The sequence below is a fragment of the Phyllobates terribilis genome, unplaced genomic scaffold (assembly GCF_046119375.1).
Source record: "Phyllobates terribilis strain yellow unplaced genomic scaffold, ASM4611937v1 Scaffold_5__5_contigs__length_657084704, whole genome shotgun sequence".
NCBI lineage: Eukaryota > Metazoa > Chordata > Amphibia > Anura > Dendrobatidae > Phyllobates > Phyllobates terribilis.
In genome coordinates, this window is record NW_027362765.1 from 504,653,448 (window position 1) to 504,668,612 (window position 15,165).

The 15,165-nt window shown below is 53.5% G+C and overlaps 1 protein-coding gene across 2 annotated transcripts in view; it reads right to left on the reverse strand.

Annotated features, from left to right (window-relative positions):
- Positions 1-15,165, reverse strand: part of HERC4 (HECT and RLD domain containing E3 ubiquitin protein ligase 4) — a 112,352-nt gene that overhangs the window by 4,959 nt on the left and 92,228 nt on the right. For both annotated transcript variants that reach the window (XM_073685586.1, XM_073685585.1), the window contains one exon: positions 6,174-6,357. In XM_073685586.1, the coding sequence (XP_073541687.1) occupies positions 6,174-6,357 (184 nt within the window). The remainder of the gene's footprint in view (positions 1-6,173; positions 6,358-15,165) is intronic.

The following is a 15,165-nucleotide window of genomic DNA, read 5'->3' on the forward strand; positions in this document are numbered from 1 at the left end:
GGGGGGAAGAGAGACAGCACGGGGGGGAGGAGACAGCACGGGGGGGAGGAGACAGCACGGGGGGGGGGGGAGACAGCATGGGGGGGGGGGGGGAGACAGCACGGGGGGGGGAGGAGACAGCACGGGGGGGGGAGGAAGACAGCACGGGGGGGGGAGGAAGACAGCACGGGGGGGGGAGGAAGACAGCACGGGGGGGGGGAGGAAGACAGCACGGGGGGGGGGGAGGAAGACAGCACGGGGGGGGGGGGGGAGGAAGACAGCACGGGGGGGGAGGAAGACAGCACGGGGGGGAGGAAGACAGCACGGGGGGGAGGAAGACAGCACGGGGGGGAGGAAGACAGCACGGGGGGGAGGAAGACAGCACGGGGGGAGGAAGACAGCACGGGGGGGAGGAAGACAGCACGGGGGGGAGGAAGACAGCACGGGGGGGAGGAAGACAGCACGGGGGGGAGGAAGACAGCACGGGGGGGGGGAAGACAGCACGGGGGGGGGAAGACAGCACGGGGGGGGGAAGACAGCACGGGGGGGGGAAGACAGCACGGGGGGGGGAAGACAGCACGGGGGGGGGAAGACAGCACGGGGGGGGGGAAGACAGCACGGGGGGGGGGAAGACAGCACGGGGGGGAGGAAGACAGCACGGGGGGGAGGAAGACAGCACGGGGGGGAGGAAGACAGCACGGGGGGGAGGAAGACAGCACGGGGGGGAGGAAGACAGCATGGGGGGGGGAGCACGGGGGGGGGGGGAAGACAGCACGGGGGGGGGAAGACAGCACGGGGGGGGGAAGACAGCACGGGGGGGGGAAGACAGCACGGGGGGGGGAAGACAGCACGGGGGGGGGGAAGACAGCACGGGGGGGGGGAAGACAGCACGGGGGGGGGGAAGACAGCACGGGGGGGGGAAGACAGCACGGGGGGGGGAGACAGCACGGGGGGGGGGGAGACAGCACGGGGGGGGGGAGACAGCACGGGGGGGGGAGACAGCACGGGGGGGGGAGACAGCACGGGGGGGGGAAACAGCACGGGGGGGGAAACAGCACGGGGGGGGGAAACAGCACGGGGGGGGGAAACAGCACGGGGGGGGAGACAGCACGGGGGGGGGAGACAGCACGGGGGGGGAGACAGCACGGGGGGGAGACAGCACGGGGGGGGAGACAGCACGGGGGGGGAGACAGCACGGGGGGGGAGACAGCACGGGGGGGAGACAGCACGGGGGGGAGACAGCACGGGGGGGGGGAGACAGCACGGGGGGGGGGAGACAGCACGGGGGGGGAGACAGCACGGGGGGGGAGACAGCACGGGGGGGGAGACAGCACGGGGGGGGGAGACAGCACGGGGGGGGAGACAGCACGGGGGGGGAGACAGCACGGGGGGGAGACAGCACGGGGGGGAGACAGCACGGGGGGGAGACAGCACGGGGGGGAGACAGCACGGGGGGGGAGACAGCACGGGGGGGGGAGACAGCACGGGGGGGGAGACAGCACGGGGGGGGAGACAGCACGGGGGGGGAGACAGCACGGGGGGGGAGACAGCACGGGGGGGGAGACAGCACGGGGGGGGAGACAGCACGGGGGGGGAGACAGCACGGGGGGGGAGACAGCACGGGGGGGGGGACAGCACGGGGGGGGGAGACAGCACGGGGGGGGGAGACAGCACGGGGGGGGGAGACAGCACGGGGGGGGGAGACAGCACGGGGGGGGAGACAGCACGGGGGGGGGGAGACAGCACGGGGGGGGGAGACAGCACGGGGGGGGAGACAGCACGGGGGGGGAGACAGCACGGGGGGGGAGACAGCACGGGGGGGGAGACAGCACGGGGGGGGAGACAGCACGGGGGGGGAGACAGCACGGGGGGGGGAGACAGCACGGGGGGGGGGGAGACAGCACGGGGGGGGGGAGACAGCACGGGGGGGGGGGAGACAGCACGGGGGGGGGGGAGACAGCACGGGGGGGGAGACAGCACGGGGGGGGAGACAGCACGGGGGGGGGAGACAGCACGGGGGGGGGAGACAGCATGGGGGGGGAGACAGCATGGGGGGGGAGACAGCACGGGGGGGGGAGACAGCACGGGGGGGAAGACAGCACGGGGGGGAAGACAGCACGGGGGGGAAGACAGCACGGGGGGGAAGACAGCACGGGGGGGAAGACAGCACGGGGGGGAAGACAGCACGGGGGGGAAGACAGCACGGGGGGGAAGACAGCACGGGGGGGAAGACAGCACGGGGGGGAAGACAGCACGGGGGGGAAGACAGCACGGGGGGGAAGACAGCACGGGGGGAAGACAGCACGGGGGGAAGACAGCACGGGGGGAAGACAGCACGGGGGGAAGACAGCACGGGGGGAAGACAGCACGGGGGGAAGACAGCACGGGGGGAAGACAGCACGGGGGGAAGACAGCACGGGGGGAAGACAGCACGGGGGGAAGACAGCACGGGGGGAAGACAGCACGGGGGGAAGACAGCACGGGGGGAAGACAGCACGGGGGGAAGACAGCACGGGGGGAAGACAGCACGGGGGGGGAAGACAGCACGGGGGGAAGACAGCACGGGGGGAAGACAGCACGGGGGGGAAGACAGCACGGGGGGGGAAGACAGCACGGGGGGGAAGACAGCACGGGGGGGGAAGACAGCACGGGGGGGAAGACAGCACGGGGGGGGGGGAAGACAGCACGGGGGGGAAGACAGCACGGGGGGGGAGACAGCACAGGGGGGGGGGGGGAGACAGCACGGGGGGGGGAAGACAGCACGGGGGGGGGAGACAGCACGGGGGGGGGGGGAGACAGCACGGGGGGGGACACAGCACGGGGGGAGGAGACAGCACGGGGGGGAGGAAGACAGCACGGGGGGAGGAAGACAGCACGGGGGGGGAGGAAGGCAGCACGGGGGGGGAGGAAAACAGCACGGAGGGGGGAGGAAGACAGCACGGAGGGGGGAGGAAGACAGCACGGAGGGGGGAGGAAGACAGCACAGGGGGGGGGGGAGACAGCACAGGGGGGGGGAGACAGCACAGGGGGGGGAGACAGCACAGGGGGGGGAGACAGCACAGGGGGGGGGGGAGACAGCACAGGGGGGGGGGGAGACAGCACAGGGGGGGGGGGAGACAGCACAGGGGGGGGGAGACAGCACAGGGGGGGGGGAGACAGCACAGGGGGGGGAGACAGCACAGGGGGGGGAGACAGCACAGGGGGGGGAGACAGCACAGGGGGGGGAGACAGCACGGGGGGGGAGACAGCACGGGGGGGAGACAGCACGGGGGGGGAGACAGCACGGGGGGGGAGACAGCACGGGGGGGGAGACAGCACGGGGGGGGAGACAGCACGGGGGGGGAGACAGCACGGGGGGGGGGAGGAAGACAGCACGGGGGGGGAGGAAGACAGCACGGAGGGGGGGAAGACAGCACGGGGGGGGAAGACAGCACGGGGGGGAAGACAGCACGGGGGGGGAAGACAGCACAGGGGGGGGAAGACAGCACAGGGGGGGAAGACAGCACAGGGGGGGAAGACAGCACAGGGGGGGGAAGACAGCACAGGGGGGGGGAAGACAGCACAGGGGGGGGGAAGACAGCACAGGGGGGGAAGACAGCACAGGGGGGGAAGACAGCACAGGGGGGGAAGACAGCACAGGGGGGGGGAGACAGCACAGGGGGGGGAGACAGCACAGGGGGGGGAGACAGCACAGGGGGGGAGACAGCACAGGGGGGGGACAGCACGGGGGGGGGGGAGACAGCACGGGGGGGGGAAGACAGCACGGGGGGGGGGGGAGACAGCACGGGGGGGGAAGACAGCACGGGGGGGGGGGAGACAGCACGGGGGGGGGAGACAGCACGGGGGGGGAAGACAGCACGGGGGGGGGGGAAGACAGCACGGGGGGGGGAGACAGCACGGGGGGGGGAAGACAGCACGGGGGGGAAGACAGCACGGGGGGGGGAAGACAGCACGGGGGGGGAGAAGACAGCACGGGGGGAAGACAGCACGGGGGGAAGACAGCACGGGGGGAAGACAGCACGGGGGGGGGGGAGACAGCACGGGGGGAAGACAGCACAGGGGGAAGACAGCACGGGGGGGAAGACAGCACGGGGGGGGAAGACAGCACGGGGGGGGAAGACAGCACGGGGGGGAAGACAGCACGGGGGGGGGAAGACAGCACGGGGGGGGGAAGACAGCACGGGGGGGAAGACAGCACGGGGGGGGAAGACAGCACGGGGGGGGAAGACAGCACGGGGGGGGGAGACAGCACAGGGGGGGGGGGGAGACAGCACGGGGGGGGGACAGCACGGGGGGGGGAGACAGCACGGGGGGGGGGGGGAGACAGCACGGGGGGGGGACACAGCACGGGGGGGGAGGAGACAGCACGGGGGGGGAGGAAGACAGCACGGGGGGGGGAGGAAGGCAGCACGGGGGGGGGGAGGAAGGCAGCACGGGGGGGGGAGGAAAACAGCACGGAGGGGGGAGGAAGACAGCACGGAGGGGGGAGGAAGACAGCACAGGGGGGGGAGACAGCACAGGGGGGGGAGACAGCACAGGGGGGGGGGGAGACAGCACAGGGGGGGGGGAGACAGCACAGGGGGGGGGGAGACAGCACAGGGGGGGGGGAGACAGCACAGGGGGGGGAGACAGCACAGGGGGGGGAGACAGCACAGGGGGGGGAGACAGCACAGGGGGGGGGGGAGACAGCACAGGGGGGGGGGGAGACAGCACAGGGGGGGGGGGAGACAGCACAGGGGGGGGGGGAGACAGCACAGGGGGGGGGGGAGACAGCACAGGGGGGGGGGAGACAGCACAGGGGGGGGAGACAGCACAGGGGGGGGGAGACAGCACAGGGGGGGGGAGACAGCACAGGGGGGGGGAGACAGCACAGGGGGGGGGAGACAGCACAGGGGGGGGGACAGCACGGGGGGGGGGGACAGCACGGGGGGGGGGAGACAGCACGGGGGGGGGAGACAGCACGGGGGGGGAGACAGCACGGGGGGGGAGACAGCACGGGGGGGGGAGACAGCACGGGGGGGGGAGACAGCACGGGGGGGGAGACAGCACGGGGGGGGAGACAGCACGGGGGGGGAGACAGCACGGGGGGGGGGAGGAAGACAGCACGGGGGGGGGGGAGGAAGACAGCACGGAGGGGGGGGAAGACAGCACGGGGGGGGAAGACAGCACGGGGGGGGAAGACAGCACAGGGGGGGGAAGACAGCACAGGGGGGGGAAGACAGCACAGGGGGGGGAAGACAGCACAGGGGGGGGAAGACAGCACAGGGGGGGGAAGACAGCACAGGGGGGGGAAGACAGCACAGGGGGGGGGAAGACCGCACAGGGGGGGAAGACCGCACAGGGGGGGAAGACAGCACAGGGGGGGGAGACAGCACAGGGGGGGGGAGACAGCACAGGGGCGGGGGAGACAGCACGGGGGGGGGGACAGCACGGGGGGGAGACAGCACGGGGGGGGGAAGACAGCACGGGGGGGGGGAGACAGCACGGGGGGGGGGAGACAGCACGGGGGGGGAGACAGCACGGGGGGGTGGAAGACAGCACGGGGGGGGAGACAGCACGGGGGGGGAAGACAGCACGGGGGGGGGAAGACAGCACGGGGGGGGGGAGAGACAGCACGGGGGGGGAGGAGACAGCACGGGGGGGGAGGAGACAGCACGGGGGGGAGGAGACAGCACGGGGGGGAGGAGACAGCACGGGGGGAGGAGACAGCACGGGGGGAGGAGACAGCACGGGGGGAGGAGACAGCACGGGGGGAGGAGACAGCACGGGGGGGGGGGGAGACAGCACGGGGGGGGGAGACAGCACGGGGGGGGGGAGAGACAGAGCACAGGGGGGAGACAGCTCAAATGGGACAGCACGAGGGGAGAACACAGCACAAGGGGACAGCATATGGGGTAGACAGGTCAAAGAAGATAACACAGATGGGAGAAGTCAGCACATGGGGGAAAGAGAGTGGATAGGTGGGTGAGCACATGGGGGCGGGGGGGTAGAGAGAAAAGCCTGCCCCCATTGTGACATTACCGCCCTCCCGATGCGATAGCATCGGGCCTCCATCTAGCATCTATATATCTCTAAAACTATATATATCTGTATCTATATACCCATCTTGCTTTTCCTCCTGGCATTCTTGTCATCATCTCTGTTATTTGTAGAATTTATTATGATACACCGCCGGCAAGTCCGTTTTTACCAACCTTCTCCAGCTCCTTCCAGTCATAGTTTGCGTTGCCGATAACCATGGCCTGCAGCTCATTTGGTTGGAAGAGTTCCAGGACTCTGCCTCCACACACCTTGTGAAAGCCTGCATGAAACGCATTAAATAAGGCAGCCACTGAATGATTGAAGGTGTAGTCCACATAGGCATCTACAAATTCTTGCCTGTGAATCAAAACATAAACCTATGAACACAACAGGACAGACCAATGGATATTGTGTAACTGCCAATTCTACCTGTGGAGTATTACAGGGAGGCAAATTTTTAGTAAAAGTAGCAAGTGGAAGTGATCCTTAACATCTAATGAGAAAACATAAGTACCCCCACCCCTCGTACAGTACACTGCTGTAAGAAAGCAATGAAGGCAGTTACGAGGTATATGTGCCTCAGGGAATGTTCACAGACCGTTCCAGATTTTGACGAGGAAAAACCATGTTAAGTGCCTACAAAATGAGCCCCATTTTTTTTTCCAATAGGGAAAATTACTTTGCCATTTATGTATGGCTATGGTGTTTGGGTTGTTCTCCAAAACTGCTTTCAAAAGAGACACATCATTTATTGGAGCAGTTTTTGGGTGGATTGTGTTCCGTGGGGGTTGACCTTAAAGAGACCATAAAAAGCCACCTTACTGTATGCAATTTCATTATAAGCCTTTATTTTCCAAATGCTAATTATTTTGTGGCCTTAATTAAAATCGTATCAGCAATCCTTTTTCTACAGTCATACCCAATGGAATCTTAAGTTTTACATGAATATGCTCCATCAAGCTTCATTGGGATCCAACTGAAAACAGATCCATCATAGCAGTCATGGCTCTATTATGAATATAAATGGAGACCCACGGCTGAAAATGTCCCGCTGTTTTATCAACTATTTCATCTGAAGGAAGTCGAGTAAGAGGATTAGAGAAGGGCGCACTTATGCTGTCTGCCTCAGAGAACATACAGGTTATCAAAGAAATCATAATATTTCAGTCCACCACAAGAAAATAAGGCTGGCACTATCATATCAGAATTAGAGATTTATATTAAAAACTTCTATTTTATTGATATTATATTAAAAAATGTTATTCAAAAAGACAGACACCACAAACTAGAATTAAAAATTTTAGGTTAGGATAGTATTGGATACACATATAGTCAAATAATATCCAACCTTATCCATAGATCTACAGTATATAGTAGGCAACAAAACAATGGTCTCTAGGACCTAATCTGAAAGCCAGATCAATTTGCATGCAATATAACCACTATATTAATCAGCCATCCCTTTGGCTGGTCATTCAGTTCAATATGACCCACTTGTATTCCGTCCCACGGGATAATCTCTCACAATATCAGTGGCTCTTAGCACCCCCAATGCCTAGATCATTAATGGATCCTTAAATATTAGAAACAATAGGACACCACACAGACATCCAATAACATGTCTATTAGTGAATAAATTCCACCATACGTGCTTTTGTTTGACAGTGGTCTCTCTAATGCTATGCATAGTAATCAAAGAATAATCAGGGGGATATAAACAATGGTCCCATATATTTGATTTGTTTCCATGCGGTATAGTATTATCAATCGCATATGTAACTAGACCAAGATGCTAGATCACATTAGTTAAAGGAACTGAATATTGCACATGTATCCATCTGATTTAAAGTGCATATATTTCAGACTCTATAGCTGTATATACATAGGTAGGATCGCAAGCCATCTATTTCCTATTGATTAACGCAAGGTATGGAAAGATCTCACCTGAGGAGTAAATGCTGGTCCACCATCACATGTGATGAGATAAACCTTGAATTATTCTTTTGCTGTATCTCACTATTATGTCAGATAGAAAAGGCAAAACCTACAAGTCTTCGCATTAAAAATAGGTGGTGCTCTGGGTAAATCCTTCAATAAAACATACAACAAAATCCTTCATGAAGAGAAGTGTATTGACAGCAATCATGTGGTGAGTGCCATAAATATACTTCTCTTCAGAAAGGAAAGTGAATATTTACAAGTAATCTCCCAACACAACATACAGGAGAAAGCAAGAGTTGACACCCACCATTATTTGTTATGGAGCTATGCTATATACTCATTATTACATAATGATACATTATCCTCCGGTCAGTCCACCAAGAGAGAGATTTTATTCTGGGACCCCTTCTTTTGGCTCCCTAGCAGATGGCAGCTGCAGATAATGTAGTGCTTTGTGGATGAAGACGAAATGACTTTCCACCAGTTTAACAAAAAAAAAACAACAAAACAAATGCTGTCATTTTTCACTCAATATTCTAGTTCACCATTTCGTGTGTTAGTATTGGTTCTAAATTATTGATGAGTGCAGCATGTTATATAATCTAATATTGCTTAAAGGGAATCTAACATCAGCTATTTGCTACCCCATCTGAGAGCAGCGTAATGTAGGAGCAGAGGCCCCGATTCAAGCGACGTATCACTTACTGGGCTGCTTGCTGCAGTTTTGATAAAATCAGTGATTTCTCTGCTGCCAACACAGCTGCCAATCAATGGTGGGGCTAAGATTATACAGCGCTCATAAATATGGAGGACTACATGGCAGCAGGCTTACTAGTCCTCTAGTAATAAAATCAGATTTTATTATCAAACCTACAGCAAGCAAGTTATACATCACTGGAACTCAGTATCTCTGTCTCTACATTATACTGCTCACAGATTAGGTGGCAAAAAACCTGGTAACAAATTTTTTAAGATAAGCTGCTCTGTTAAAATAAGACCAGTGAAATCTATAGAAGTAACCCCATCCAAATGTGAAATATTGAATGTATTCTAATTCGAAACATATCAAAATATAAAATTAGTTAACTCCTATATATTTAGTGCCGCAAGGAGAAAAAAAAAATCAAAAGCGCCAATACACCAATTTTTTTTTTTTTTTTATTAGCAGCAGCTCCCTAAAAAGAGGAAATAAAAAGCTTTCAAAATGTTATATTATTCCAGAAAAGCATCATAGAAACATCAGCTTGTCAAGCAGCAAACAAGCAGTCATACAGGTCTATCGACTGTAAAATGAAAAAAGTTACAAATATATAAATACTGTATATAAGAAAAACTGTGCGGGTTTGGTATGGTTTGCAGTTTGTTATGGTTCTGGTGGTCTACGAGGTGTTAGGCTATGTGCCCATGATGCAGAAATGCTCTGGATTTTTCCTGAGCGTTTCTGCATCTCCCTGGCAGAAAAAACGCATGCGGATAGTACATGCGGATTGTGCATGCGGATTGTACATGCGTTTTTCCTGCCAGGGACATGCGGATGTGAAGCGGTCTTCACTGGCATTTCCGCATACGGGTTGTCAAGCGCTTTCCAAGCGATTTTAGCATCACCTGGAAAGTGCTTGACAACTTGGTCACACTATATAAATCCATGCAAACTGCATGGATATATATATAGTGTGACCGAAAGAATGGTAAAAAATAAAAAATAAATATATACTTACCTTCTGATTCCCAGGTGTCTTTATCCGATGCGTCTCGGCTTGTCGGCAGCTCGCGGTTCACTAAAGGACCTGTAGACGTCAGCGGTCTCTTGACCCGTCACATAACTAAATGACGTCACCGCAGGTCCTTGAGTCCACCGCGAGCTGCCAGCAAGCAAAGACAAGGACACCGGGGGCCATCAGAAGGTAAGTATAATATTTATTTTTTATTTTATTCGTTTTTTACAGGTTCTATGGTACCCGAGTCCAGAGGAGAGTCTCCTGTCCTCCACACCCGGGTACCGTCCGCACATTTAAAAGCATGTATTCCGCGTGTACAGATGCAGTGATGCGGATTCCATGCGTTCCAATGAAAGTCAATGGCAGCGAAAACGCAGCGCTTCCGCAAAATAATTGGTAGTGCTGCGCTTTTTTCCGCAATGATAATCCGCAGCGGAAATTCCCGCAGCATGTGCACAGCACATGCGGATTATCATTGGGGAACATGGCAGACCTTCTACCAAGCGTTTTTTAAGCTTTTCTGCAGCGGAATTGCCACTGCGGAAAACCTTAAAAACGCATAGTGGGCACATAGCCTTAGACAAACTACAAGCACGAAACCCACCAGGGAGAGGACGATTACCAGGTACCCGTCACACACCACACATAGCCAATAGCTAATGCGGAGCATGGCGATAAGCTATAATAAAATTCATGACTAAAACATGAAGCACTTTGGCACTCAGACATGCTTATTACCAGACAAAGGTTATTTGTTCACACTGGTATTTATAGGACTGTCATCAGTTCTTTATAATAAGGCACCTACGTTCATCTATTCATATCTTAAAGGCTTGAGTTGTTAGCATTGCTGGAATATGTCAGCTGCGACCTCTGGACACTTGACAAGTACATTCATTTTGGAACGGTGACATCACTGGTTAGTTCTCTCAATTAAGTGGGAGTGAAATGATTCATTTTTTATTTTGTCATAAGGATTGTAAGCTTTATTCCCCTTTAAAACACCACAATACTGTTTTATATACAAGCATTATGTAGATATGTAGCAAACCATAACATGACACTTGTTACATATTAAGCAGCAAACCTTCAAGGAAACCTGTAACCTCCAAAAAGGCGGCCAAGACCTCTCCCGAGTGTCCCCTGTCCTCTGGAATTCTGTGCCCCAACACACCCAATTATTATCTGGCACACTACAGACAGAACTCTTCAGGAAAGCTTACAGCCTGCAATGACCCCGCTGCCACATCACCACCACCGAAGCTTCTGCAACCCCTGAACCTACTGCCTCCTTTCAAATTACCCTTAAAGCCAAGTCCGCAAGGGCAGGGTCCTCTCCCTACTGCACCAATCTGTCCCGATTAGTTTGTGCACTGCAATTAGCCAGTTAGGGTTTGTTCAATATCATGGTTAGTAAAGGCCAGGTGATGAAAATTTCCCAGCTTTATAAAAACCCAGCCTCCTCTAACCGTGTGCCAAAAAACAGCAGCCATGGGGTCTTTTAAGCAGCTGCCTAGCACTCTGAAAATACAAATGGTGGAGGTCCACAAAGCAGGAGAAGGCTATAAGAAGATAGCAAAGCATTTAAGATGCCCTTTTCTCAGTTCGAAATGTAATTAAAGGGAATCTGTCAGCAGGATTTTGCTATGTAAACTGCAGACATTGTCATGTTGGGGCTGCTGCACTGATTAAAAGGATACCTGAAGTGAAGAAAATCAGTCTTGTGGTTCTTGTGTAATCAGTGTTTGCAGTTTTGAGTTAATGAGATTCTCGTGATCTGGGGTGGGACTGTAGGCAGGATCTTATCTTGGTGCTCTAGGCCAGATCAGCAAGAAAAGACCTGCCCACAGGCTGCCCCAAAGCACAAGTATGTTTCTCGTCAGAGACAGCCAGTCACAATAGACTACCTCAAAAGGCACAAATTGAAGGTTTTACAATGGCCCTCAGAGTCCCCTGATCTGAATTTTATTGAAAATCTGTGGCTAGACCTCAAAATAGCAGAGCATGCAAGACGACCCAGGAATCTCACAGAGCTGGAAGAATTTTCCAAGGAAGAATGGATGAAAATCTCTCAAACAAGAATTGAAAGACTATTGGCTGGCTACAAAAAGCATTTATAAGTGGTTATACTTATAAAAAGGGGGTGCTACTAGGTACTAACCATGCAGGGGACACAAACTTTTGCATTGGCCCATTTTCCTTTTTGTAATTTTTAAAATGTAAAAGATTATATATATTTGCCTAAAATATAAAAGGAAATGTGTCATCTTTAACTTTAGGCCTTTTATAGATCTCATTTCATCTTCAACTTGCTTAATTGTTCACAACAAGAGTAATTTGACCAGGGGTGCCCAAACTTTTACATGCCACTGTAGCCTCCTATATACAGCTTGAGCCACACATAGCCTTCTATATACAGCACAAGCCTCACAAAGCCTTCTATATACATACAAACATCCCATACACATGAAAAAACAAAACACAAACGCCACATACTCACCTTGTTCTCCCGGCGCACTGCTGACTCGAAATGACATCATCGCGTCAGCTGTCTCACACGCCGATTGGCGGAGGGGGCCAGCGTCTCCGTTTTCTGCCAATGTATTCACTGCTGTCTGCATCCAGAGAATGCAGATAGCGGTGACAGTGGGCGGCGGAGGATGGACGGTGGGAGGGATAAGGCACTGTGTGGCCCGTGGGCCACCACTTTAGCCCTTCGGCTGTCGTGGTCTGTGAGCCGGACTGGAACAGCCAGAGAAGCTGAAGTGGCCAGTGGGCCGCACTTTGAATGTCTTATGGCAGACCTGGGCAATGTCCTCCATATAATTTTAGTACGGCTTGTCTTTGATGTGTTGGTTCATACATCTTATATGTCCCCGTATTTTCTAGCAGCACCTTGCTTTAATTGTATCCTGTGTTTATTTGTATGTTATTTTTAAAGAATAAAACTATTTTTGGGCTATAATATAATCTTTGGGATTTTTTTCTTCATGCCTATGTTCTGACTTGTCATCTGCAACTACACTGCATTGCTTATCATATACTAATCCAGAGCTGTACCAAGGCTTAGGGCAGCACAGTGGCTCAGTGGTTAGCCTTGTAGTGCTGGGGTCCTGGGTTCAAATCCCACCAAGGATAACATCTGCAAGGAGTTTGTATGTTCTCCCCGTGTTTGCGTGGGTTTTCCTTTGGGTTCTCTGGTTTCCTCCCACAATGCAAAGACATACTGATAGAGATTGTAGATTATGAGCCCCAATGGGGACAGTGATGATAATGTCTGTAAAGTGCTGTGGAATTAATGGCGCTATACAAGTGAGTAAAAGAAATACAATAATGATACACACTACTGGTAGCAATATTTGACAGCCTACTGTATTACCTTCACTACCAAAATAACTCATGGGAAGTAATCCTAGACAGTGTAAGTGAGGAACAAATAAAGATTATAGCTCTAAAACTTTCAAAATTATGAACATATCTATAAACTATCATACAGACTGTAAGCCAAGATTCCCTGTACACAGACTCTTATTCAGAAAATGCATTTAGTATATTAACCGGTTCCCGACCGCCCACTGTAGATAAACGTCGGCGCTTGCCGGGCTCTGTGCAGCGCCGACGTTTAAAAACGGTGGGTGGTCTCGCAGCGCTCAGGACCCCCAGGGTCCTGCAAGCCCTGCGATTCCGGTGCAGAGCGTTAGCTCTGACAGGGAACATCATCGGGACCTGATTAGATCAGGTCCCAGTGATGTTAACCCCTTGCTGTCTTCTATATGCTGTGATCTATAGTGATCGCGGCATATAGGAGACAGCAGGAGGAGAGGGGGTCGTCTTACCTCTCCGAAGACCTCCGTTTCCTTCCAGGACCTGGGGTTGCTATGGCAGCTGGAGGTCACATGACCACCTCCAGCTCTGCCATATATGGTGTCCTGTCTGGCTCAGCCTGCAAGCTGAGCCAGACAGGAGACTGACTGAAACAGTCAGGGAAGATCTCATGTAATGTAATATATGTCTATTACATTACATGAGAGCAGTGATCAGAAAAATAAAAATTAATGTCCCATACAGGGACTAAGTAAAAATGTAAAAAAAAGTAAAAAAAAAGTTTTTAAACTATAAAAAAAAAAAATCACAAAATAAATAAAAATAAATAAATAAAATATTAAACCAATAAATCCGTATATTTTTACAAAACCAAAAAAAGTACACATATTTGGTATCGCCGCGTCCGAAACAACCCGAGCTATAAAACTGTCACACTAATTAACTCCTTCTGTGCACACCGTAATAAAAATAAATAAAAAACGGAGCAAAAAAATATGCTTTTTCATCATATCGCCAAACAAAAAGTGGAAAAAAATGCGATCAAAATACAAAATAGAAATAAAAATGGTGCCGCTGAAAACGTCATCTTGTTCCGCAAAAAAAAAGCTGCCATACAGCTCCATCAGCCGAAAAATAAAAAAGTTATAGTGCTCAGAATAAAGCAATGCAAAAAAAATATTTTTTTCTATAAAATAGTTTTATTGTGTAAGAGCGCCAAAACATAAAAAAAATACAGTAAGTGTAGTATCGCTGTAAACGTACTGACCCCAAGAATAACGCTGCCTGATCACTTTTACCACACGCAGAACGGCATAAAAAAACCTCAAAAAACAATTCCTGAATTGTTTGTTTTTGTTAATTTTACCTCCCAAAAAACGGAATAGAAAGCGATCAAAAAATGTCACGTTCCCAAAAATGGTACCAATAAAAATGTCAACTCGTCCCGCAAAAAACAAGCCATCACATGACTGTCGGCCGAAATATGGAAAAATTATAGCTCTCAAAATATGGTGATGCAAAAACTAGATTTTGCAAAAAAAAGCGTATTTTAGTGTGTGACAGCTGTCAGTCATAAAAACCCGATATAAAACTGGTATCTCTGTAATCGCACCGACCCGAAGAATAAAGTAATCTAATCAGTTATATCACACTAGGAACGGCGTAAAAAATAAATAAAACCAATTCTTCACCTGCTACTGATTTGTTTATTAGGTCTCCCAAAGATCCCAGTAAGGCTCTGCTCACATTTATCCTGTGCTCTGCGCTGAGCACTTACACCAGAGTTTCCGTGTAAATCTCTGAAATACGTGATTCAGCCGGAACCCATGATGGGAGATTCCCTGTAATGAGGCAGATATAGACCACTGTGGACGCCGTCTAGCCTGGGATCCCACGGTGTCATTTGTTTTAGGCGTGCATAAAAGTGCGGTTGGCCACAGTTTTGTGCACTTCTGAAAAAATGACACCGCTAAACAGAGGCCAGACGGAGTCCAGAGTAACTCTGCTGCCTCATTATAGTGAATGGATCCTGCAGGGGTTTCATCTGAATTACATCACTTGGAAATTTAGATGGAAACCCCGATGTAAGTGCTCAGCCTAGAGCGCCGGATAAATGTTACGTAAAATGTTCTCAATAAAAGCTTCAACTCAGTCCTCAATAAAAGCTAGTCCCCACTCAGGT